Below are 27,084 nucleotides of genomic sequence, written 5' to 3' on the forward strand. Positions count from 1 at the left end.
CATCCCTCTAGCAATGAAGGACAAAATTCCATTTGCCTTCTTAATCACCTGTTGCACCTGTAAACCAACTTTCTGTGACTCATGCACTAGCACACCCAGGTCTCTTTGCACAGCAGCATGCTTTAATATTTTATTGTTTAACTAATAATCCCGTTTGCTGTTATTCCTACCAAAATGGACAACCTCACATTTGTCAACATTGTATTCCATCTGCCAGACCCGAGCCCATTCACTTAACCTTTCCAAATCCCTCGGCAGACTTCCAGTATCCTCTGCACTTTTCGCTTTACCACTCATCTTAGTGTCATCTGCAAACTTGGACACATTGCCTTTGGTCCCCAACTCCAAATCATCTATGTAAATTGTGAACAATTGTGGGCCCAACACGGATCCCTGAGGGACACCACTAGCTACTGATTGCCAACCAGAGAAGCACCCATTAATCCCCACTCTTTGCTTTCTATTAATTAACCAATCCTCTATCCATGCTACTACTTTACCCTTAATGCCATGCATCTTTATCTTATGCAGCAACCTTTTGTGTGGCATCTTGTCAAAAGCTTTCTGGAAATCCAGATATACCACATCCATTGGCTCCCCGTTATCTACTGCACTGGTAATGTCCTCAAAAAATTCCACTAAATTAGTTAGGTACGACCTGCCCTTTATGAACCCATGCTGCGTCTGCCCAATGGGACAATTTCTATCCAGATGCCTCGCTATTTCTTCCTTGATGATAGTTTCTAGCATCTTCCCCACTACCGACATTAAGCTCACTGGCCTATAATTTCCTGCTCTCTGCCTACCTCCTTTTTTAAACAGTGGTGTCACGTTTGCTCATTTCCAATCCACAAGGATCACCCCAGAGTCTAGTGAATTTTGGTAAATCTTCACTAGTGCATCTGCAATTTCCCTAGCCATCTCTTTTAGCACTCTGGGATGCATTCCATCAGGGCCAGGAGACTTGTCTACCTTTAGCCCCATTAGCTTGCCCATCACTACCTCCTTAGTGATAACAATCCTCTCAAGGTCCTCACGTGTCATAGCCTCATTTCTATCAGTCGCTGGCATGTTATTTGTGTCTTCCACTGTGAAGATCGACCCAAAAAACCTGTTCAGTTCCTCAGCCATTTCCTCATCTCCCATTATTAAAACTCCCTTCTCATCCTCTAAAGGACCAATATTTACCTTAGCCACTCTTTTTTGCTTTATATATTTGTAAAAACCTTTGCTGCCTGTTTTTATGTTCTGGCCAAGTTTACTCTCATACTCAATCTTACTCTTCTTTATAGCTTTTTTAGTAGCTTTCTGTTGCCGCTTAAAGATTTCCAAGTCCTCTAGACTCCCACCAATCTTTGCCACTTTGTATGCTTTTTCCTTCAATTTGATACTCTCCCTTATTTCCTTAGATATCCACGGTCGATTTTCCCTCTTTCTACCGTCCTTCCTTTTTGTTGGTATAAACCTTTGCTGAGCACTGTGAAAAATCGCTTGGAAGGTTCTCCACTGTTCCTCAACTGTTCCACCATAAAGTCTTTGCTCCCAGTCTACCTTAGCTAGTTCTTCTCTCATCCCATTGTAATCTCCTTTGTTTAAACACAAAACACTAGTATTTGATTTTACCTTCTCACCCTCCATCTGTATTTTAAATTCCACCATATTGTGATCGCTCCTTCCGAGAGGATCCCTAACTATGAGATCATGAATCAATCCTGTCTCATTACACAGGACAAGATCTAGGACCGCTTGTTCCCTCGTAGGTTCCATTACATACTGTTCCATTGCGGATACATTCTATAAACTCTTCCTCAAGGTTGCCTTGACCGACCTGGTTAAACCAATCGACATGTAGATTAAAATCCCCCATGATAACTGCTGTACCATTTCTACATGCATCAGTTATTTCTTTGTTTATTTCCCGCCCCACCATAACGTTACTATTTGGTGGCCCATAGACTACTCCTATCAGTGACTTTTTCGCCTTACTATTCCTGATTTCCACCCAAATGGATTCAACCTTATCCTCCATAGCACCGATATCATCCCTTACTATTGCCCGGATGTCATCCTTAAATAACAGAGCTACACCACCTCCCTTACCATCCACTCTGTCCTTCCGAATAGTTTGATACCCTCGGATATTTAACTCCCAGTCGTGAACATCCTTTAACCATGTTTCAGTAATGGCCACTAAATCATAGTCATTCACGATGATTTGCGCCATCAACTCATTTACTTTATTCCGAATACTACGAGCATTCAGGTAAAGTACACATATGTTGGCTTTTTTACCTCTGTTTTGAATCTTAACAACTCCAGTTTTACTCTTTTTAGTATTACTGGGCCTATTCACTGAGCACCCCTCAGTCACTGTACCTTGTACTGTCACCCTTTTTGATTTTTGACTATGTCTTCTCTGCCTTGCACTTTTCCCCTTACTTCCTTTTGCTTCTGTCCCTGTTTTACTACCTTCCAACTTCCTGCATCAGTTCCCATCCCCCTGCCACATTAGTTTAAACCCTCCCCAACAGCTCTAGCAAACACCCCCCAGACATCAGTTCCAGTCCTGCCCAGGTGCAGACCATCCGGTTTGTACTGGTCCCACCTCCCCCAAAACCGGTCCCAATACCCCAGGAATTTGAATCCCTCCCTCTTGCACCATCTCTTGAGCCACACATTCATCCTATCTATCCTGACATTCCTACTCTGACTAGCTCGTGGCACTGGTAGCAATCCTGAGATTACTACCTTTGAGGTCCTACTTTTTAGTTTAACTCCTAACTCCCTGAATTCAGCTTGTAGGACCTCATCCCGTTTTTTACCTATATCGTTGGTGCCTATGTGCACCACGACAGCTGGTTATTCACCCCTCCCCCCCCCCAGAATGTCCTGCAGCCGCTCCGAGACATCCTTGACCCTTGCACCAGGGAGGCAACATACCATCTTGGAGTCTCGATTGTGTCTGCAGAACTGCCTGTCTATTCCCCTTACGATCGAGTCCCCTATCACAATAGCCGTGCCATTTTTCTTCCTGCCCTGCTGCGCAGCAGAGCTAGCTACGGTGCCATGAACCTGGCTGCTGCTGCTTTCTCCTGGTGAGCCATCTCCCTCAACAGTATCCAAAGCGGTATATCTGTTTTGCAGGGAGATGACCACAGGAGACACCTGCACTGCCTTCCTACTCTTGTTCTGTCTTTTGGTCACCCATTTTCTATCTCCCTCAGTAACCTTCACCTGCGGTGTGACCAACTCGCTAAACGTGCTATCCACGACCTCCTCAGCATCGCGGATGCTCCAAAGTGAGTCCATCCGCAGCTCCAGAGCCGTCAAGCGGTCTAACAGATGCTGCAACTGAACACACTTCTTGCACGTGAAAGAGCCAGGGACAGTGGACATGGCCCTGAGCTCCCACATCGCACACGAGGAGCATGACACGGGTCTGGGATCTCCTGCCATGTCGTAAACCTTAGGTAAACTTATACAACTACAATTTCAAAATAAAAATAATTTTTGATTATTCTTTTTGTCCACTATGTACGTACTGTGTACGTTCCCTCGGCCGCAGAAACATACTTTAAAATGTACTTCGGTACATGTGACAATAAATCAATTAATCTATTGAAAATGCTATTTTATTAAATATACTGGCCAGCTTGCACAGTTATATAACTCTGCCATGAGCCATTTCAGCCCAGTTCAGTAGTCTCTGTCCCACTGAGACAAGTCACTGAGGAAGCATGCTGCTTTACACATCAAAAGCTGTCAGTCTTCCTGAAGGGTATAACTAACCTCACCTTTATCAATGACTTTGGAAAGTGTGGTATCATCAACATCATTTATGATGCTTCTCCCTCACCCACCTCTAGGTTGAGGCAGCATGAGAACTGCCCATTGAAGTACAGCACTGCAAATTCCTTCACTTACTTAAAGGTTATTAAATTTGATATGTTTATTGGGTGTTTCCATATTGGGTGTTGAATGGAATGGAAAGGTTGAGGCAGCATGAACAATTGCTAAAGGACTTCTGACATGAGGCAAACACTGGAGGCAGCCATTTCAGGCCAGTTCAGTAAAGCCTCTCACTGAGACAAGTCACTGAGGAAGGATGCTGTCTTCATCTATGAAATGCTGTCGGTCATCCAGAAGATTATAACTATCCTCATCACTATCTATTACTTGGGCAAGTTTTGTATCATCTGATGCATTTTGGAAGATCAAATTCAAGAGCGGACTATACGGTCAATGGAAGGGTCTTGGGGAAAATTGATGTGCAGAGAGATCTGGGAGTTCAGGTCCATTGTACCCTGAAGGTGGCAACGCAGGTTGATAGAGTGGTCAAGAAGGCATACAGCATGCTTGCCTTCATCGGATGGGGTATTGAGTACAAGAGTCGGCAGGTCATGTTACAGTTGTATAGGACTTTGGTTCGGCCACATTTGGAATACTGCGTGCAGTTCTGGTCGCCACATTACCAGAAGGATGTGGATGCCTTGGAGAGGGTGCAGAGGAGGTTCACCAGGATGTTGCCTGGTATGGAGGGTGCTAGCTATGAAGAAAGGTTGAGTAGATTAGGATTGTTTTCGTTGGAAAGACGGAGGTTGAGGGGGGACCTGATTGAGGTCTACAAAATTATGAGAGGTATGGACAGGGTGGACAGCAACAAGCTTTTCCAAGAGTGGGGGTGTCAGTTACAAGGGGGTCACGATTTCAAGGTGAGAGGGGGAAAGTTTAAGGGAGATGTGCGTGGAAAGTTTTTTACGCAGAGGGTGGTGGGTGCCTGGTATGCTTTACCAGCGGAGGTGGTAGAGGCGGGCACGATAGCATCATTTAAGAAGCATCTAGACAGGTATATGAATGGGCAGGAACAGAGGGAAGTAGACCTTGAAAAATAGGAGACAGGTTTAGATAAAGGATCTGGATCGGCGCAGGCTGGGAGGGCCGAAGGGCCTGTTCCTGTGCTGGAACTTTCTTTGTTCTTTGTTCTACAAAGTTTATGATGCTTCTCCCTCACCAATTCTAGGTTATTTAAAAAAAATAAAAACTGTTATTTTTTTTATAAATTTAGAGTACCCAATGATTTTTCCAATTTAGGGGCAATTTAGCGTGGCCAATCCACCTAACCTGCACCTAACCTGGGTTGTGGGGGTGAAACACACGCAGACATGGGGAGAATTTGCAAACTCCACACGGACAGTGACCCAGGACTGGGATTCGAACCCAGGACCTCTGCGCCGCAGTCCCAATGCTAACCACTGCACCACATGCCACCCATAAAAAAATCAAACCACTGACCATTGAAGTACAGCACTGCAAACTCCTTCATTTACTGAAAGGTTTATTCAATTTGACATGTTTATTGGGTGTTTCCATACCTGGAATGTCTCCGATAGTTGGTGGCAGCTTTGTTCCAATACCTGTGTCAGTAACTGAACCTGAAATAAAGAAACAGAATTTGCACATTTATCTCGGGATTCTGTTCCTGTCGTCCACTCAGAGTTTGAGTTTTTATGATTGTTCCTCATCATCACGTGTGCTCCACCCAAAGGCAAAGGTTTGTGTTTCACTGGATAATCACGAGCAATGAAATTAAAGAACTCATTGGCCAGTGAGGTGTGTACAATGAGCACCTTGTAGATGGTGGACAGGCTTTGGGGAGTCAGGAGGTGAGTCACGTACCACAGTGCTCCTACCTTTTGAGCTGCGCTGTTTATCACTCGACCAGAAACTGAACTGGACTAGCAAATAAATACTGTGGATACAAGAGCAGGTCAAACACAAGGAATCCTGCAGTGAGTTACTCAGCTCCTGACTCCTCTCAGCCTGCCCACCAGCTGCATTGCAGAAGTCAGAAGTGAGGAGTTAGGGTGGCAGCGTGGCACAGCGGTTAGCACTGCCGCCTCACAGTGCCAGGGACCCGGGTTCGACTCTGACCTCGGGTGACTATCTGAATGTCGTTTATATGTTCTCCCCGTGTCTGTGTGGGTCCCACCTCCCCCAATCCAAAGATGCGCAGGTTAGGTGGATTGGCCACGCTAAATTGCCCCTTAATTGGAAAAAAATTAATTGGGTACTCTCAGTTTAAAATAAATAAATAAATAAAATTGCCCTTTTGTTTCCAAAGGTTGGGTGGGATTACGAGGATGGGGCGGGGGAGTGGGCCACGGTAGTGTGCTCATTCAGAGGGTGGGTGCAGACTCGATGGGCTGAATGGTCTCTTGCACAGGAGGGATTCTATGATTCTAAGGAGTTTGATGGAATACTCCAAACTTTCCTGGATGAGCGCTGCTCCAACGACATTCAAGAAACTTGGCGTCAGGACTAAGCAGCTCGCTTGATTTGTATCTCTTTCACGAACATTCACTTCCTCCACCACTGACGTAGAATGGGAGCCGTGTGTACCATGTACATGATGCACTGCAGTAACTCACCATGGCTCCATTAACAGCATCTTCCAAACCCCTGACCACGGCGTTGAGCAATAGGTAAACTGGAAAAGCATCACCTGGAAATGTCCCTCGCCACTGACAATTCCCTATTGGACATATATCACCATTCCTTCGCTGCTCTTGGGACAAACTTCTGGAACTCCCTCCCTAACAGCACTATGGATGTACCTCCATCACCTGGATTGCAATAGAGAAAGAAGGGAACGCGCCTCCACCTTCTCGAGGGCAGTGAGGGATGGGCAATAAATCTGGCCTGGCTGGCGACATCCATGTTCCAAAAATAGAAACAAAGAAAAGAAGCTAACCTTTGTGAGGGCCCTGAAGCTTCCAGCATGAGCGTGTCGAGTCACCCCCTCCCCTCCCCATTGTGAAGCTCATCTTCTCCCAGGAACACTGGGTAACTAATTGTCCCCAGGCAACAGTATCCGGGCAGGTTATAATGCTAACCAACCTAGAGAACCGTCGATGACACATGACATCCCAGGCAGACCACTGAAGTTGGAAGTAGACCTTTTCACTTTGGGAGGAATTGATTATCTTGTCACTGTAGACTGCTATTCCCACTCTGGGAATTACCAGCTGACTCCAATGAAGTCAAGATCAATAGTAAAATACCTGAAAGTTCACTTCAGTCGTTCTGGGGGGCTGTATTTTATGATGAGTGACAATGGCCCACACCTCACAAGTGAGGAATTCAGATGATTCACAAATGATTGGGAAATTCATGAGTACACATCAACTCTGCATTATCCCCGGTGGATCAGAAGGATGACAGGCAGCAGGGAAAATCACCAAAGGACCAATCAATAAATAGAGCACACGGGCATACAAGACAGTCTTTGAGAGGAGAAACACACTAACTGAAAGCATTTGGGTGTTTCCGTACCTGCAATCGCTCCGATAGTTGGTGGCAGCTTTGTTCCAATACCTGTGTCAGTAACCAAACCTGAAATAAAGAAACAGAATTTACACATTTATCTCGGGATTCTGCTCCTATCGTCCACTCAAGAGATTGAGATTGTTCCACATCATCACGTGTGCGCCACCCAAAGGCAAAGATTTGTGTTTAACCGGACAAACATAAGCAATGAATTTAAGGAACACATTGGTCAGTGTGGTGTGTGCAATGATTGCCTTATGGTGGACTGGCTTTGGGGATTCAGGAGGTGAGTTACTTACTGCAGAATTCCTCACTTTTGACTTACATTGAAACATATATTAAAAATAGAAGCAAGAGGAGGCCATTCGGCCCTTCGAGTCTGCTCTGCCATTCATTATGATCATGGCTGATCATCAAGTTCAATACCCTGATCCCGCCTCCCCCCATATCCCTGGATCCCTTTAGCCCCAAGAGCGATATCTAATTCCTTCTTGAAATTACACAACGTTTTGACCTCAACTACTTTCTGTGGTCATGAATTCCACAAATTCACCACTCTCTTTGGGGGAAGAAATTTCTCCGCACCTCAATCCTTTTTAAAAAATTAATTTACAGTATCCAATTCTCTTTGTTTGCCAATTAAGGGGCAATTTAGCACGGCCAATCTACCTACACTGCACATCTTTGGGTTTGTTGGGCAGATACCCACGCAGACACGGGAGAATGTGCAAACTCCACATGGACAGTGACCCAGGGCTGGGATCGAACCCGGGTCCTTAGCACTGTGAGGTAGCAGTGCTAACCACTGTGCCACAGTGCCTCCCCTGCCTCACCTCATTCCTAATAGGGTTACCCCTTTTCCTCAAACTATGACCCCTAGTTCTGGACTCCCCACCATCAGGAACATTCTTTCTGAATCTACCCTGTCTAATCCTGTTAGAATTTGATAAGTTTCTATGAGATTCCATCTCACCCTTTGAAACTCCAATGAATATAATCCTCACTGAGTAAGCCTCCTCTCATATCACAGTCCCACCATCCCAGGAATGAGCTGGATAAACCTACGCTGAACTCGCTCTGCACTCCCAATCTGCACTTGCAGCTTGCTATCTGTATGACGAGAACAGAAAGTGAACGGGACTAGCCAAATAAATACTGTAGCTGCAACAGCAGCTCAAAACCAAGGAGTTAAACACAGTGAGAAACTCACCTCCTGACTCCCTAAAACCTGTCCACCATCTACAAGGCACAAGTCAGGAGTGTAATGGAATACTCTCCACTTGCCTGGATGAGTGCTGCTCCAGCACGGTAGCATTGTGGATAGCACAATCGCTTCACAGCTCCAGAGTCCCAGGTTCGATTCCGGCTTGGGTCACTGTCTGTGCGGAGTCTGCACATCCTTCCCGTGTGTGCGTGGGTTTCCTCCGGGTGCTCCGGTTTCCTCCCACAGTCCAAAGATGTGCAGGTTAGGTGGATTGTCCATGATAAATTGCCCTTAATGTCCAAAATTGCCCTTAGTATTGGGTGGGGTTACTGGGTTATGGGGATAGGGTGGAGGTGTTAACCTTGGGTAGGGTGCTCTTTCCAGGAGCCGGTGCAGACTCGATGGGCCGAATGGCCTCCTTCTGCACTGTAAATTCTATAATTCTATAAAAAAAGAAGCTCGACACCATCCAGGACAAAGAAGCCCACTTAATTGGCACCCCTTTCACAAACATTCACTCCCTCCACCATTGCTGCACATTTGCAGCTGTGTGTACGATCTAGAAGATGCACTGCAGGAACTCAACCATCCTCCTTAGACAGCCGCTTTCAAACCCACGACCACCACCATCTGTAGGACAAGGGCAACAGACACTTGGGAACAACACCAATTGGAAGTTCTCCTCCAAGTCACCATCCTGACTTGGAAATGTATCACTAGACTCCACTGTCCCTGGGTCAAAAGCACAGAATTGTCTCCCGCCCAACATGATGGGTTTACCAACACCACAATGGTGCAACGGTTACTGATGGCAGCTCGCCACCAGCTTCTCGAGGGCAATTCGTGATTGGCAGAAAATTCTGGCCTCAAAAGTGACACCCGTGTCCCGACAATGGATAACAAAAAAAAGAAAAAGTAACAAAACTATCTAGAGAGCCGTTGATGAGCTATCACATCCCAGACAGACCGTTTATGAAGTTGGAAGTAGACCTTTTCACTTTGCCAGGAACTGATTATCTTGTCACTGTTGGCAACTATTCTGGGAGTTAGACCAGCTGGATTCAATGTCAATGAGAGAAACAGTAGAAAGCCTGAAAGTCCACTTCAGTCGGTACAGCATTCCAAACATTGTGATGAGTGACAATGGCCCTCATTTCGGAAGTGAAGAGTTCAGCTCATTCACAAAATATTGGGAAATTCATGACTATATGTCATCTCCCTGGTTGAATGGAAAGGCTGAAGCAGCATGAAAAATTGCAAAAGGACTTTGCAAGGTGCAGAACACATCTAACACAGAGGAATATAGAGCAATCCTTGGGTGCAGAAAAGCTTCAACTCAAGGAATGGAAAGTAGTCCTGTCCAGACACTGAAGTCACACTGCACAGAAACTACTCTCCAATAGCACAAAGTCTACCTTAAAGAGAAGTGGCATCAGGCGTGAGCGCGGAAGTCACGGCGAAACAACAGAAAATGAATTTAATGTCTGACAAGACAGTCAAACTATTATCAGTGCTGAACAGTGGAGATCCAATCATAGCACAAACATTTAACATTCTCAACAGGAGACCGCCCACAAGGGAATGTGACACAGGGATACAGAGGTTGTCACCAGCTGTACTTTTTATAACAGGCCGCCTTGTACCGAGGACAGAAGTACCACCAATCAAAGAGGACCACGTGACCCCAACAACTGCAATGGCAGAACAACCGTCACCAAGGCAACATGAGCTGCAGGAATGACACTGTACAGACAAGGATGTCTACCCGGAAGGACAGGCAATATCAGCAGCACAGGTTTCATTAACAGACCTGCATGGTTTAATGATTATATTTGAAATCCATGTGAAGCGACTGATGAATGAAATGAAATGAAAATGGCTTATTGTCACGAGTAGGCTTCAATGAAGTTACTGTGAAAAGCCCCTAGTCGCCACATTCCGGCGCCTGTCCGGGGAGGCTGGTACAGGAATCGAACCGTGCTGCTGGCCTGCTTGGTCTGCTTTAAAAGCCAGCGATTTAGCCTTGTGAGCTAAACCAGCCCCTGGATGATACCACAGTGGTTAGCACTGTTGCTTCACAGGGTCCCAGGTTCGATTCCCGGTCTGGGTCACTGTCTGTGCGGAGTCTGCACGTTCTCCCCGTGTCTGCGTGGGTTTCCTCCGGGTGCTCCGGTTTCCTGCCACAAGTCCCGAAAGACGTGCTGTTAGGTAATTTGGACATTCTGAATTCTCCCTCCGTGTACCCGAACAGGCGCCGGAATGTGGCGACTAGGGGCTTTTCACAGTAACTTCATTGCAGTGTTAATGTAAGCCTACTTGTGACAATAAAGATTATTTTTACTTGTAAGAACAATCAGTTGTTAATGTATGTGAACGGAGGATTTGGGTGGGATATTTGGGTAGCTCACAGTCACACAGGATGGGGCATGAAGATGCGTACTTGATTATGAGGCAAAGAGGGATGTTTCTAACTTTAGTTTGATATGAGAAGTGAGATGTTTGGGATTTGAAAATGCTGTTTTACTAAATGTACTGATCAGCTTGCAGAATGATAATAACTCTGCCATGAGGCAAAACTGGAGGCAGCCATTTCAGCCCTTACTGAGACAAATCACTGAGGAAGGATGACAGTCTTCCTGAAGGGTATAACTAACCTCACCTTCATCAATTACATTTGGAAAGTGTGGTATCATCTACAAAGTTTATGATGCTTCTCCCTCACCCAACTCGAGGTTGTTCAAAATAAATGAGAACTGACCATTGAAGTACAGCCTTGAAAATACCTTCATTTACTGAAAGGTTATTAAATTTGACACGTTTATTGGGTGTTTCCATACCTGGAATGTCTCCGATAGTTGGTTGAAGTTTTGTTCCAATACCTGTGTCAGTAACTGAACCTGAAATAAAGAATCAGAATTTGCACATTTATCTCAGGATTCTGCTCCTATCGTCCACTCAGAGTTTGAGTTTTTATGATCGTTCCTCATCATCACGTGGGCTCAACCCAAAGGCAAAGGTTTGTTCTTAACTGGACAATTACGAGCAATTAAATTAAAGAACTCATTGGTCAGTGAGATGTGTGCAATGAGCACCTTGTAGATGGTGGACAGGCTTTGGGGAGTCAGGAGGTGAGTTACACACCACAGTGCTCCTACCTTTGACCGCCGCTGTTTATTACTGAACTGGACTAGCAAATAAATACTGTGGCTACCAGAGCAGGTCAAACACAAGGAATCCTGTGGTGAATAACTCACCTCCTGACCCCCCCCCCCCCCCCCCCCCCCCAAAGCTTGTCCACTATCTACAAAGTCCAAGTCAGGAGTGTGATGGAATACTCTCATCTTGCCTGGATGAGTGCAGCTCCAACACTCAAGAAGCTCGACCCCATCCAGGACAAAGCAGCCAATTTAATTTGTACCCTTTCACAGATATTCACTCCCTCCATCACGGCCACAGATTGGCAACCAGCTGTACCATCTTTGTGATGGTACTGATAATGCAAGAACGTGCCATGGCTCATTTGACAGCACTTTGCAAACCCATGAGAATCATTGAGAAGAAGAAGGGCAGCCGATAAACGGGAACACCATCCACCATCACCTGGAAATTTCCCCCAATCCACTCACCATCCTCACTTAGAAATATATCACCGAGGCTTTCCGGTGATGGGGCGTGGTGAGCGGACGCACGATAGGTGACTCCCCTCAAGGAAACTCAAATTTAGGTGTTTTCAACCCAAATTCGCCCGGTAGATCCGTCAGAAAATCCCCTCACCTCCTCCAACACCATCAGGACATGTCAAACCTAGCAGCTGAAAAAACAGCAAGAGCCTTTAGAGAAGGAGCAAAGCGATGGCTAGCACGCGTGGCGACAAGTGTTAAGTAATGAGTTAAGAGACATTGCAATTAGTTGTCTCATTTATGTTAAGTGTTCAATGATTGTCTCATAGAATTTTACATAGAATTTACAGTCAGAAGGAGGCCATTCAGCCCATCGAGTCTGCACCCTACCCAAGGTTAACACCTCCACCCTATCCCCATAATCCAGTAACCCCACCCAACACTAACGGCAATTTTGGACATTAAGGGCAATTTATCATGGCCAATCCACCTAACCTGCACATCTTTGGACTGTGGGAGGGAACCGGAGCACCCGGTGGAAACCCACGCACACACGGGGAGGATGTGCAGACTCCGCACAGACAGTGATCCAAGCCGGAATCGAACCTGGGACCCTGGAGCTGTGAAGCGATTGTGCTATCCACAATGCTACCATGCTGCCATGCTCATTTATGTTAAGTGTTCAATGATTGTCTCATTTATGTTAAGTGTTCAATGATTGACACTGATATGTAAAGGGGCTTCAGGTGGCCTCTGGGGCTGGTGACCTGTAGAGTTCTGTGCAGAGTGAGTTTTAACAATTAAAGGTGTGTTGGAGGAAAAGGAGCAGAACTCTTGCCTCTTCATACCACAGCATCCAATACTTCTAACAATTGGTAGCAGAGGATGGTTGCTGTGTAAATGTGAAGGCCTGAAAAATACAATTTTTCCAGATCAAACCAAGGAATAAAAAAAAAAGGGAGATATGGTTGAACCCAGGATGAAGATGGCTGGATATGATTATCCTCCTCTATTTTCTGAAAAGGATTCATACGACCAATGGAGAAGAGCAGTAGTTATGTGGACTAAGGTGACTGCTTTAGGAAAGAGAAAGCAAGGTATGGCATTGGCTCTTTCTTTACCATATGGCAGTAAAATCTGAAACAAAGTGCTTTCTGAGCTCGAGTTGGAAGAGTTAGACTCAGAAGAAGGTCTGGCGACTTTATTACAATATATGGATAAGATTTATAAGAAAGATGACTTGTTAAGTGCGTATGAAGCATGGACGGATTTTGATAAGTTCCGGAAAATGGAGGATTTATCTATGGAAGACTATATAATGGAATTTGGCAGACTATATAAAAGGCTGCAGAAACACAGGCTGGAATTTCCACAGTCTGTGTTGGCCTTTAAATTACTTGACTGTGCTAGAGTCAGCAACATGGATAGGCTCCTGGTTTTGGCAGGAGTTCAGTTTACGGATAACGATACCTTATTCGAACAGATGTCAACAGCTTTAAAAAACATTTTGCGGAAACATTTGATTCCAATGGCTCTGATGACCCAAATAGGTCAGCCTGCAATAAGGCAGAATATGGAAGATACACAGGATGGGGAAATCATATGGCTATGAACAGGCCTCAAGATTATAAAAGGAGACCGAGACAAGGAAATTATAAAGACAGAAACCTAGTTAGAACGTGCAATAGGAGGATGAACCCCAGAAATGCACAGGGCATGATAAATCGATGTTTTCGATGTGACTCTCAATACTATTATGCTTTCAACTGTCCAACTCGTTATGATAGAGTATTTGAAGCATCACATGACACGGAAGAGTCAGAAGAGGAAAAAGAGAGTGACCAGAAAGAAGGCATTGTCCTATTGACAAGCTGTTTTACGCCGGTAATGAGGGTGTTGGTTGCAGAATCCTTCAACTGTGCTGTATTGGACAGTGGCTGCACATCTACTGTGTGTGGATTTCCTGGTTAAAATGTTATCTGGATTCCTTGGATGTTGAAAATCGTAACAAGGTTAAGGAATTTAAAAGCTCCACAAGTTTCAGGTTTGGGGATGATAATACTCTGAAGTCGCTGAAAAGAGCGGTGATCCCTTGCAATATTGCCGGAGTAAATCATTTCATTAGCACGGATGTTGTATCAAGTGAGATACCTTTGCTCTTGAGCAGACCATCGATGAAGAAAGCACACGTGAAGCTGGATATAGAACAGGATAAGGCAACAGTTTTTGGAAAGACAGTGGACTTACAATTTACAGTCGGGACATTATTGTATTCCATTACTGACAAATAATATTTCAAGTAGAATGGTTAGGGATGTGTTAATGGAAGTTGAAAATGGGACTTTAGCTGATTAAAAACTTGTTATAGTAACACTGCATAGGCAATTTGCACATCCGTCTCCTCAGAGGCTGAAAAATGTATTAAAGGATGCAGGGGTAAGGGATGACGACTATACTAAACTGATAGAACAGGTTAGTGATCGCTGTGAAGTTCACAGGAAGCACAGAAGGACACTAGTACGACCGATAGTAACCCTACCTTTGGCCAGGGATTTTAACAACATTGTGGCCATGGACCCTAAGATCTGGGATAAAGCAAATAATATATTTGTTTTGCATTTTGTAGATTTAGCAACCAGATTTAGTCAATCAACGATTGTACGAAGTAAAGAAAAGAGTTATTCTGGATCAAATTGTGGAAAAATGGATCGGGACAGGAATGGGTCCACCAGCAAAATTCTTTACGGACAATGGGGGAGAATTTGCTAATGATGAGTTTAGGGATGTGTGAAAAACATGAATATCAGAGTTATGAATACGGCTGCAGAAAGCCCATTTAGTACTGGTGTCTGTGAAAGAAATCATGCTGTCATCGATGACATGCTTCGGAAAATTTTGGCAGATTGCCCAAACTGCAGGCTCAATTCAGCTTTAGCATGGGCGGTACATGCAAAGAATTAATTGCAGATGGTTGGAGGCTATAGTCCTTATCAATTAGTGTTTGGTAGAAAGCCTAAAATTCCCTCCATTTTGGATGACCAGCCTCCAGCTTGGGAAGGGACTACAATTAGCTCAGGTTTTGCTGAACATTTAAACGCATTACATAGCAGTAGTAAAGCTTTTTTGGAAGCAGAAGTCTCTGAAAGAATTCGCAAAGCTTCAAGACATAACATACGGCCATCAGATGCCGTTTTTCAGCAAGGAGACATGGTATTGTACAAGAGAGACAATTCTAATGAATGGAAAGGTCCAGGGAAGATCATCGGCATAGATGGCAAAACAATTATTTTGCAACATAGTAATTAAACTGTTCGGGTACATTCATCAAGGATAATGGGTACAGATTACAAATTTTCAAATTTAGACAGAGCAGACAGACATGACGAGGAACCAGAGTCATCTGGTACACAATAGAACTATGAGGACCAGTTAACTGCTATAGATAGGGTTTCTGTAGAGGAACACGACACTTCTGATAAATTAGAACAGGCCATTTTTCCGAAAGGGCAACTGCCAAAGGTTGGTACAAAAGTGACATACTTGCCTGAAAGGTGTAGTCAATGGAAGGATACAACTGTTATTAGTAGAGCAGGGAAGGCCACTGGAAAGTATAAACATTGGTTGAATGTACAGCATTCAGGGGAGAGAGTTAAGACAATGGATTGTGAAAATGAAGTTCAAGAATGGAGGGCACAGAAACGCAGTGCCAGTTCAGATAGTACATCGGATAGTGAACAGCTTTGCAGGAAAAGGTTAAGAACTATTGAAAGGGCATCCCGCTACAGAAGAGAAAGATCAAGCAGTACAGAACGAGATACCAGGCGGGAGAGGGGACGTAGTTTATCAAGGTCTCGGAACAGGAGTAAGACTACGAATACTAATAGAAGTAGAAGCCCACATGCACGTCAGATTCTAGTGGCTTCAAATAAATTAGATGAAAAAGTTATCAAAGATGCTAAACAGCAAGAATTGCATAGTTGGAGTGAATTTGGGGTATACACGGAAGTTCCGGATAGGGGACAAAGAACTCTATCCCACAGGTGGATTTGTACAGAAAAGGTTCTTCCAGATGGAACTTATAAGGCAAAGGCCAGGCTTGTGGCGAGGGGATTTGAAGAAAACTTAGAAGATCAGGATTTAAGGATAGATTCACCTACAGCAGGAAAGGTTATTTTAAAGATCTTCTTGGCTCTATTAGCCACAAAGGCAGGGGAATGCAAATCTATAGATATAAAAGCTGCCTTTTTGCTGGGGCATCAGCTCCAGAGAGACATTTTTCTCCGTCCTCCTAAAGAGGCAACTAACACAGAAGGGGTACTCTGGAAGTTGAACAAATGTGTATATGGATTAAATGATGCATCTAGAGTCTGGTATTTTTCAGTAAGGTCAGTTTTGTTAAAGTTCGGCTGTTGCCAGTTGAAAGCAGATCCAGCAATGTTTTACTGGCACTATAAAGGAAATCTTTCTGACATCTTTATGATGCATGTCGATGATTTTTTTGTGGGGTGGGACTGGTGATTTTGAAGTTATTCTCAGCTCTGGTTTGAGGAAAGGATTCAGGATTGGAAGTCAGGCTTCCGGTGCTGTAAATATATTGGACTGGAAATCGGACAGACTAAGTTAGGGGCAACTTTACGTCAGCAATCTTACTTGGAAAGCATCAGTCCAATAGCAATTAGTCATGACCGGGTTTCACAAAAAGACGCAATGGTTTCGAAGATAGAAAAAGAGCAACTGCGAAGTTTAATTGGGCAACTGAATTGGTTAGGTAGACAGACTAGACCGGACGTGAGTTTTAATGTCTTAGAGTTGAGTACAAAAATGAATGATCCCAAAGTGGAAGACTTTAATAAGAGAAAATAAAGCGTTGGCCAAACTAAAAATGCAGGAGTGTGTTTTGAAGTTCCCGGTTTTAGGTGACCTTAGGCATTTGAAACTCATAGTTTATAGTGATGCGTCCTATGCAAATATGTGATGGAGTTTCAAACGCAGGAGGTTTTATAATTTTCCTTTTGGGGAACAATGGTAAATGTTGCCCTCTTGTGTGGGAAACAAAGAAAATAAGGAGAGTGGTCAAAAGCACTTCAGCTGCTGAGACGTTAAGCCTTGTGGAAGCGGCAGATATGGCCTTTTATATAAGTCAGATATTGACAGAAATTTTGGGATTAGGAGATTTGGGTAATATACCTATTGACTGTCATAGAACATAGAACATTACAGCGCAGTACGGGCCCTTCGGCCCTCGATGTTGCGCCGACCTGTGAAAACATCTGAAGCCTATCTGGCCTACACTATTCCATTTTCATCCATATGTCTATCCAGTGACCACTTAAATGCCCTTAAAGTTGGCGAGTCTACTACTGTTGCAGGCAGGGCGTTCCACACCCCTACTACTCTCTGAGTAAAGAAACTGCCTCTGACATCTGTCCTATATCTACCATCCCTCAATTTAAAGCTATGTCCCCTTGTGTTGGTCATCACCATCCGAGGAAAAAGACTCTCACTGTCCACCCTATCTAACCCTCTGACTATCTTATATGTCTCTATTAAGTCACCTCTCAGCCTTCTCCTCTCTAACGAAAACAACCTCAAGTCCCTGAGCCTTTCCTCGTAAGACCTTCCCTCCATACCAGGCAACATCCTAGTAAATCTCCTCTGAACCCTTTCCAAAGCTTCCACATCCTTCCTATAATGTGGTGACCAGAACTGTACGCAGTACTCCAGAAGCGGCCACACCAGAGTTATGTACAGCTGCAGCATGACCTTGTGGCTCCGAAACTCAATCCCCCTGCTTATAAAGGCTAGCACACCATATGCCTTCTTAACAGCCCCATTAACCTGGGCGGCAACTTTCAGGGATTTATGTACCTGGATGCCGAGAGCTCTCTGTTCATCTACACTACCAAGAATCTTGCCATTAGCCCAGTACTCTGCATTCCTGTTACTCCTTCCAAAGTGAACCACCTCACACTTTTCCGCATTAAACTCCATCTGCCACCTCTCAGCCCAGCTCTGCAGCTTATCTATGTCCCTTTGTATCCTATAACATCCTTCAGCACTATCCACAACTCCACCGACCTTCGTGTCATCTGCAAATTTACTAACCCATCCTTCTACACCCTCTTCCAGGTCATTTATAAAAATGACAAACAGCAGTGGCCCCAAAACAGATCCTTGCGGTACACCACTAGTAACTGAACTCCAGGATGAACATTTGCCATCAACCACCACCCTCTGTCTTCTTTCAGCTAGCCAATTACTGATCCAAACCGCTAAATCACCTTCAATCCCATACTTCCTTATTTTCTGCAATAGCCTACCGTGGGGAACCTTATCAAACGCCTTACTGAAATCCATATACACCACATCAACCGCTTTACCCTCATCCACCTGTTTGGTCACCTTCTCAAAAAACTCAATAAGGTTTGTGAGGCATGACCTACCCTTCACAAAACCATGTTGAGTATCGCTAATCAACTTGTTCTTTTCAAGATGATTATAAACCCTATCTCTTATAACCTTTTCCAACATTTTACCCACAACCGAAGTAAGGCTCACAGGTCTATAATTACCAGGGTTGTCTCTACTCCCCTTCTTGAACAAGGGGACAACATTTTCTATCCTCCAGTCATCCAGCACTATTCCTGTCGACAAAGACGACATAAAGATCAAGGACAAAGGCTCTGCAATCTCCTCCCTGGCTTCCCAGAGAATCCTAGGCTAAATCCCATCTGGCCCAGGGGACTTATCTATTTTTAAACTTTCCAAAATTGGTAACACCTCCTCCTTGTGAACCTCAATTCCATCTAGCCTGGTCGACTGAACCTGAGTATTCTCCTCGACAACATTGTCTTTCTCCAGTGTAAACACTGATGAAAAATATCCATTTAACGCTTCCCCTATCTCCTCTGATTCCACACACAACTTTCCACTACTATCCTTGATTGGCCCTAATCTTACTCTAGTCATTCTTTTGTTCCTGATATACCTATAGAAAGCCTTAGGGTTTTCCTTGATCCTATCCGCCATTGACTTTTCGTGTCCTCTCCTCGCTCTTCTTAACTCTCCCTTTAGGTTATTCCTGGCTAACTTGTAACTCTCAAGTGCCCTAACTGAGCCTTCATGTCTCATCCTAACATAAGCCTCTTCTTCCTCTTGACAAGTGCTTCAACTTCCTTAGTAAACCACGGTTCCCTTGCTCGACAACTTCCTCCCTGCCTGACAGGTACATACTTATCAAGGACACGCAGTAGCTGTTCCTTGAAAAAGCTCCACATTTCGATTGTACCCATCCCCTGCAGTTTCCTTCCCCATCCTATACATCCTAAATCTTGCCAAATAGCATCATAATTGCCTTTCCCCCAGCTATAATTCTTGCCTTGCGGTATATACCTATCCCTGCCCATTGCTAAAGTAAACATAACCGAATTGTGATCACTATCACCAAAGTGCTCACCTACATCTAAATCTAACACCTGGCCGGGTTCATTACCCAGTACCAAATCCAATGTGGCCTCGCCCCTTGTTGGCCTGTCTACATACTGTGTCAGAAAACCCTCCTGCACACACTGCACAAAAACCGACCCATCTATAGTACTCGAACTATAGTATTTCCAGTCAATATTTGGAAAGTTAAAGTCCCCCATAACAACTACCCTGTTACTCTCGCTCCTGTCGAGAATCACCTTTGCAATCCTTTCCTCTACATCTCTGGAACTATTCGGAGGTCGAAAGACAACTCCCAACAGGGTGACCTCTCCTCTACTGTTCCTAACCTCGGCCCATACTACCTCAGTAGACGAGTCCTCAAACGTCCTTTCTACCGCCGTAATACTTTCCTCGATTAACAATGCCACAACCCCCCCTCTTTTACCATCTTCTCTGTTCTTACAGAAACATCTAAATCCTGGAACCTGCAACAACCATTCCTGTCCCTGCTCTACCCATGTCTCCGAAATCACCACAACATCGAGATCCCAGGTACTAACCCATGCTGCAAGCTCACCCACCTTATTCCGGATGCTCCTGGCGTTGAAGTAGACACACTTCAAACCAGCGTCTTGCTTGCCGGTGCCCTCTTTCGAACTTTTAACCCTATCCCTGACCTCACTACTCACATCTGTAACAACTGCAGCTTTAAGCCAGCAACTGAATGCCACCTTCAAAAGGTGGAAGCAGGGCGAGGGGACACTGACGATTCGAAGCATGTCACACAGACGGCAGAGTTCCTGGTGGAACTCACGGAGAGGTTCCAACTCTCAAAAGCAAACAAACTGAGACGCATACAATAACTTCCTGAACAGGGAAAGGACGAGATACCCCCAGATACCAGGACATTCACTATTTGAGGAACTGCTGGATGTGGGCAACCTAGGGAAGGGGAACTGCGGGGACTGGGGGGGCAACTGTTGGAGGAAGTGCGCACCGGCCCCTGAATGAGACAAGGGAAAAATGGGAGGAAGAACCAGGCATAGAAGTAAGAGGGAGGACTTAGGATCAAGGCATAACACAAGGAGATTCCCACCTCGAGATGTACAGGGCTGAGTGTAACACAGGTGGTGCACAGAGCACACCTGACCAGAACCCAAGTGAACAGGTTCTTCCCGAGAGGGGAGGACAGATGTGAACAGTGCCAAGGAGGCCTCGCCAACCACACCCACATGGTCTGGGCCTGCCCCAGACTTGGCGGGTTCTGGCCGACCTTCTTTGAGGCGATGTCCAAGGTTGTGGGGGTGAGGTTGGAGTCGTGCCCGAAGGTGGCAATTTTCTGGGGTCTCAGATTCTCTTCGTGGGGAGACGGGCCGACGCCCTTGCCTCTGTCGGAGAATCCCGTTCAGCTGGTGATCGGCAGCACCACCCACAGCTGCAGACTGGCTGTCCCACCTGTCGGAATTTCTCCAGCTGGAGAAGACCAAATTCACGGGGGGGGGGGGGGGGGGGGGGGGGGTGTTTGGGGGGGGGGGGGGGGGGGGGGGGGTTTGGAGAAGGGGGAGACAGGCAAGCCACTGAACATAAAGGACTGAGGGTAGGGAAGGGGAGGTGGGGGAGGGGAGGCGAGGGACAAGAGACAAAGCCCCAGAGGACTGGCCCGAGGTCGGTCAGTATCCGCTCGGGCCACATTGAGGCGGGACCCCTCCCACAGTGGGGGGGGGGGGGGGGGGGGAGAGACAAGTGTTTGAAAATACAGATAATGATCTTTATTTGTTTCTATTTTCTTTTTCTCTCTTTACTCTTTTGTAAATTGAATGTTTTCACCATTCCTTCGCTGCTGTTGGGCGAAACGTCAGGAGCTCTCTCCCTAACAGCACAACGGATGTACCTACATCACCTGCACTGCAACGGAAAACAAAGGCAGCTCACCCCCCCCCCCCCCCCCACCTTCTCGAGGGTAATTAGGAATGGGCAATAAAGCTGGTCCATCCAGGGACACCCATGTCCCAAGAATGAATAAAAGAAAGTAAAAACCAAGCTGACCAATCCAGAGAACCGTAGATGGCACGTGACATTCCAGACTACCATTGCTGAAGTTGGAAGTACTTTAGGAGGAACGGACTATTTTGTCAGCAGACTGCTATTCCTTTTTTAAAATAAATTTAGAGTACCCAATTATTTTTTCCAATTAAGGGGCAATTTAGCGTGGCCAATTCACCTAATCTGCACATCTTTGGGTCCTGGGTGTGAAACCCACGCAGACATGGGGAGAATGTGCAAATTCCACATTGACAGCGACCCAGGGCTGGGATTCGAACCCTGGTCCTCAGCGCCGTAGGCAGCAATGCTAACCATTGTGATGAGTGAAAATGGCCCTCAGTTCACAAGTGAAGAATTCAGCTGCTTCACAAATGATTCCAAAATTCAGGACTGCGCATCACCTCTGTACAATCCCCCATTGAACGGAATGGTGAGAGGCAACATGGAAAATCAGCAAAGGACACCTCAAGAAAAGAGTAATCTAGCACAGAGGCATACAAATCAATCCTTGAGTGCAAAAATATTCTGACTGAAGACATGATCAATAATCCTGTTCAAAGATTGAAGTCATGACAAGTCCAAAGTGAAAAGTAGGATGTTTGGGTTTTGAAAATGCATTTTACTCATTGTACTACCTAACTAGCCATAATCATGTGAATCTGACATGAGGCGATCCCTGGAGGCAGCCATTTCAGGCCAGTTCAGTAAAGCCTCTCACTGAGACAAGTCACTGAGGAAGGATGCTGTCTTCATCCATGAAATGCTGTCAGTCATCCGGAAGCTTATAAATCATTGGAAAAGTTGGCAAGTTTTGTATCATCTGCAATGTTTATAATGCTTCTCCCCCCCCCCCCCCCCCCCCGCCCCCAAACTCTAAACTCCTTCATTTACTGAAAGGTTTATTCAATTTGACACGTTTATTAGGGTGTTTCCATACCTGGAATGTCTCCGATAGTTGGTGGCAGCTTTGTTCCAATATCTGTGTCAGTAACTGAACCTGAAATAAAGAAACAGAATTTGCACATTTATCTCGGGATCCTGTTCCTGTCGTCCACTCAGAGTTTGAGTTTTTATGATTGTTCCTCATCATCACGTGTGCTCCATCCAAAGGCAAAGGTTTGTGCTTCACTGGATAATCATGAGCAATGAAATTAAAGAACACATTGGTCAGTGAGGTGTGTGTAATGAGCACCTTGTAGATGGTGGACTGGCTTCGGGGTGTCAGGAGATGAGTTCCTCGCTGCAGAATCCCTCACTTTTGACCTGCGCTGGGAGCTAGGTATCTGTACGACTCGACCACAAAGCGAACTGGACTGTATTAGCCAAATAAATACTGTGGCTGCCAGAGCAGGAGAAAACAGAGAAATCCTGTGGCGAGAAACTCACCTCCCGACTCTCCAAAGCCTGTCCACCATCTAGAAGGCACAAGTCAGGAGCGTAATGGAATACTCTCTACTTGCCTGGATGAGTGCAGCTCCAACAACTCCCATTAAGTTTGACACCATCCAGGAGAAAGCAGCCCCGCTTGATTGGCACCCTTTGCACAAATTTGCACTTTGGCCACCAATGACGCACAGTCACAACCGTGTGTGACACCCACTGGATACACTGCAGGAACTCAACAAGCCTCCTTAGGCTTTGCCGTAGCACTATAGCAATGTCCAGCAAAGAGGGAGGCCATTCTGCCTCTCTTATCCTTGCCAGCCTAAGGATACCCAAGTACCCTTTCTAATCCCACCTTCCTGCACCCAGCCCAGAGCCCTGTAGTTTAGGGCACTTAAAGTGCAGATCCAGGTATATTTTCTAAGAGTTTAGGGTCTCTGCCTCCACCCCCAGACTCCCACTACCCCCTGCATGAAAACCTTCTTCCTCGTGTCCCCTCTACACCTTCTGCCACTTGTCCTGAATCTCTGTCCCCGGTTCTAGAATTCTCCGCCGAGGGAAACAATTTTATCCTGTCCACTCCATCTCTTCCTCTCATACTTTTGTTCACTTCAATCATGTCACCCCTCAGCCTTCTTTGTTCCAAAGAAAATAATCCTAACCTATTGAATCTCTCCTCATAGCCATACTTTTCTGCCTTGGCAACATTCTTGTAAATCTCCTCTGCACTCCCTCCAGACCAATAACATCCTTCCTGGTGACCAGAACCGCCCACAATACTCCAGTTGTGACCTTACCAGTGTTTTATACAATTCCAACATTATATCCTTTTATATTCTATGTCTCTGCCAATGAAGGAGAGCATTCCATTTGCTTTCTTAATAACCTTGTCTACTTGAACTGCTGCCTTCAGGGACCCGTGTACCCTTACGCCAAGATCTCTCACTTCATCGACCCCTTTTAGTACATTCCCATTTATCTCTGTAACTGTTTGACCTCCCTAAATGCTGATCTCACACTTCTCTGTGTAAAATTCCATCCACCACCTTATTGCCCCCTTCACCAACCAATCTATATCATTTTGGAGATTATAACTATCCTCTATACTGTCCACACTCGGCCAAACTTTGTGTCATCTGCAAATTTCCCAATCGTGCTCCTGATGTTCACGTCCAAATTGTTAATGTACAACTCAAACAGTAAGGTCCCAACACCGACCCCTGTGGAACACCATTTGTAACAACCTTCCAATTGCAAGGACAGCCATCAACCATTACCCTTTGTTTCCAGTTACTAAGCCAACTTTTTATCCAGTTTGCAACATTACCCTGTATCCCATAGGCTTTCTTGACCAGTCTGCCATGTGGGACTTTGTCAAACGCCTTGTTAAAATCCATATACACCGCATCCACTGCACTACCTTCATCAACCCTTCTCGTCACTTCCTCAAAGAATTCAATCAAATTTGTGAGGCAAGGCTTCCCTTTAGCAAATCCATGCTGACTATATCTGACTAGTCCGTGCCTTTCCCAGTGACAGTTAATCCCATCCTTCAGGATTGATTCTACTAATTTTCCTACAACTGACTTAAGACTAACTGGCCTATAATTCTTCAGCATTTCCTTCAATCTCTTTTTGAACAATTGAACCACGTTTGCATTTCTCCAGTCCTCCGATACCTCCCCTGTGTCTAGTGAGGATTCAAAAATCATTCTCCGAACATCTGGTACCTCCTCTCTGACCTCCTTCAGTAGCCTTGGAAACAACCTATGTGGGCCTGGCAATTTATCAACTTGCAATGATTCCAACCCTTCAAATACTTCCTCTCTGTCTCTGATTACCCCATCCAATATCTCAAGAGTGTTCCTCCTGGGCTTCTGCATCTGCATCATCCATTTCTTTTGTCAACAAGGAGAACAAAGGGCGGCATGAGGCGCAGTGGTTAGCACTAGGACTCCAGCGCTGAGGACCCGGTTCGAATCCCGGCTCCGGGTCACTGTCCGTGTGGAGTTTGCACATTCTCCCCGTGTCTGCATGGGTTTCACCCCCACAACCCAAAGATGTGCACGTTAGGTGGAGTGGCCACGCTAAATTCCCCCTTAATTGGAGAAAAAAATAATTGGGAACTCTAAAATTCTGAAAAAAAGCAAGGAGAACAAATATTTATTTAAAACCCTTTCCTCAGCCTCTGCATCTATACACAAGTCCCCCTCTTCACAACTGATTGGTCCCACTTTTACCTCAATTAACCTTTACCCTTCATATATTGGGAAAACATCTTTGCGTTTTCTTTAACTTTACTTGCTAATATTTTTTGATGCTCTCTCTTTGATATATTATTTCCTTTTTGACTTTGTCCGTGCACTTTCTCCACTAGTCTCGGCGACCAGCACTGCTCAGTTCTTTGGGCCTATTCGACTCTTTCTTTTTCTGTGTGATCTTCCCCTGTATTCCTCTCGACAACCAGGGGAGGTCTCGATTTGGCAGTACCACTGCCTACTTTGTATCTTTAAGATCTCTCCTTTTAGTGCTTCCCACTGGTTTTCTGCAGATCTAGCCTCTCGCAATGCTGGCATGACTTCCTTGCCCATGTCCCTACTCGTTACTGGAAAATTTCCCTTCCCCCCCAGTTCAACACTATTACTGATATTTTATCACTGTCCTTTTCCATAACTATGCTAAATCTACCACACTAAGCCACTCGCCCCAATTTAGTCACCAACTGTCACTTCACCAACTTGCCCTTCTTCGTTCCCCAAGACTAGGTCTCGAATTGCATCTTCGTTGGTGGGGTTTGTCACTTATTGGTTGAAACTATTTTCCTGGACACACTGCAGAGTTTTTTCTCCCTCAGCTCCTCTTATATTGTTTGATTCCCAGTGGACGTTAGGATAGTTAAAGTCTCCTCCTATTATTGCCCTCTTGTGCAGAGATGTGCCGACATATTTGTTCTGCTCTCCCCTTTCACTATTTGGGGATGTCAATTATATTCCCAGTAGTGTGATTGTCCTTTTTTTATTTCTAAGCTCGTTTGAAGCCTCGTTTGTTGACCCATTTGGTATGTCATGCCTTTCCACAACTGGAGTTGATTCTTCTACCCCCCAGGACCACTATCATCTATCGAGAAGGGGAACAGAAACTTGGGAACGTCACCACCTGGAGGTTCACCCCTCACCCAAGCCACCCACCACCCTGACTAGGAATATATCGCTGAACCTTTGCCATCGCTGGGTCAAAATCCTGGAATTGTCTCTCTACCCACACGGCGGATGGACCGACAACACATCCCAGAAACAGCGTGTCTGAATGGAGAGGAGGCCTTTTCACTTTGCCAGGAACTAATTACCCTGTCACTGTAAGAACTAATCTGTGCGGTACACCAGCTGACTTCAATGATAATAAGCGAAACAGTAGAACGTGTGAAAGCCCAGTTCAGCCGGTACAGCATTCCAAACATTGTGATGAGTGGCAGTGGCCCTCAGCTCACAAGTGAAGAATTCAGCTGATTTACAAAGGATTGGAAATTCATGACTACCATAATCACCGTACTATTCCCAGTTCAATGGAAAGGCTGAGGCAACATGAAAAAATGCCAAAGATTCGTCAGGAAACAGATCAAATCCAGCACCGAGGCAGGTTTGTATCATCTGCAATGTTTATAATGCTTCTCCCTCACCCAACTCGAAACTTAATTGACTTAAAGGTTATTAAATTTGACATGTTTATTGGGTGATTTCATACCTGGAATCTCTCCGGTACTTGGCTGAAGCTTTGTTCCAATAGCTGTGTCGGTAACTGAACCTGAAAAGTAAAGGAACATGCACATTTATTTCGGGGTTGTGTTCCTATGGTCCACTCGGAGTTTGCAGGATAGCACCTCAGCATTATGTGTGCTCCATACCCACAGTCAGGCCCTTGCTTCATGATCAGCTGCTGCTTCACCCTCAGCCTGTTTCTTAGTGGTTTTGGCAGTGGAGGGTTGCCATTGGCTGCCAATCTCAGGGTGTGGACAAGGAGGCAGGGCTCAAGTCGGGTTCAGCTGGAACTGGAATGCGGGTCACTGCTGCAGTGTGGCTGGAG

At 45.3% G+C, this 27,084-nt stretch overlaps 1 protein-coding gene across 1 annotated transcript in view; it reads right to left on the minus strand.

The window, feature by feature from the left end:
• The window catches only part of LOC119963795 (mucin-1-like), a 211,790-nt gene that overhangs the window by 128,011 nt on the left and 56,695 nt on the right, over positions 1-27,084 (minus strand). Inside the window, exons 7-11 of the mRNA XM_038793082.1 lie at positions 26,746-26,805; positions 22,559-22,618; positions 11,368-11,427; positions 7,333-7,392; positions 5,373-5,432 (exon numbers count right to left, since the gene is read on the minus strand). Coding sequence (XP_038649010.1) covers positions 5,373-5,432; positions 7,333-7,392; positions 11,368-11,427; positions 22,559-22,618; positions 26,746-26,805 — 300 coding nt within the window. The remainder of the gene's footprint in view (positions 1-5,372; positions 5,433-7,332; positions 7,393-11,367; positions 11,428-22,558; positions 22,619-26,745; positions 26,806-27,084) is intronic.

This window comes from Scyliorhinus canicula, chromosome 3 (genome assembly GCF_902713615.1).
Source record: "Scyliorhinus canicula chromosome 3, sScyCan1.1, whole genome shotgun sequence".
In the NCBI taxonomy this organism is placed as follows: domain Eukaryota; kingdom Metazoa; phylum Chordata; class Chondrichthyes; order Carcharhiniformes; family Scyliorhinidae; genus Scyliorhinus; species Scyliorhinus canicula.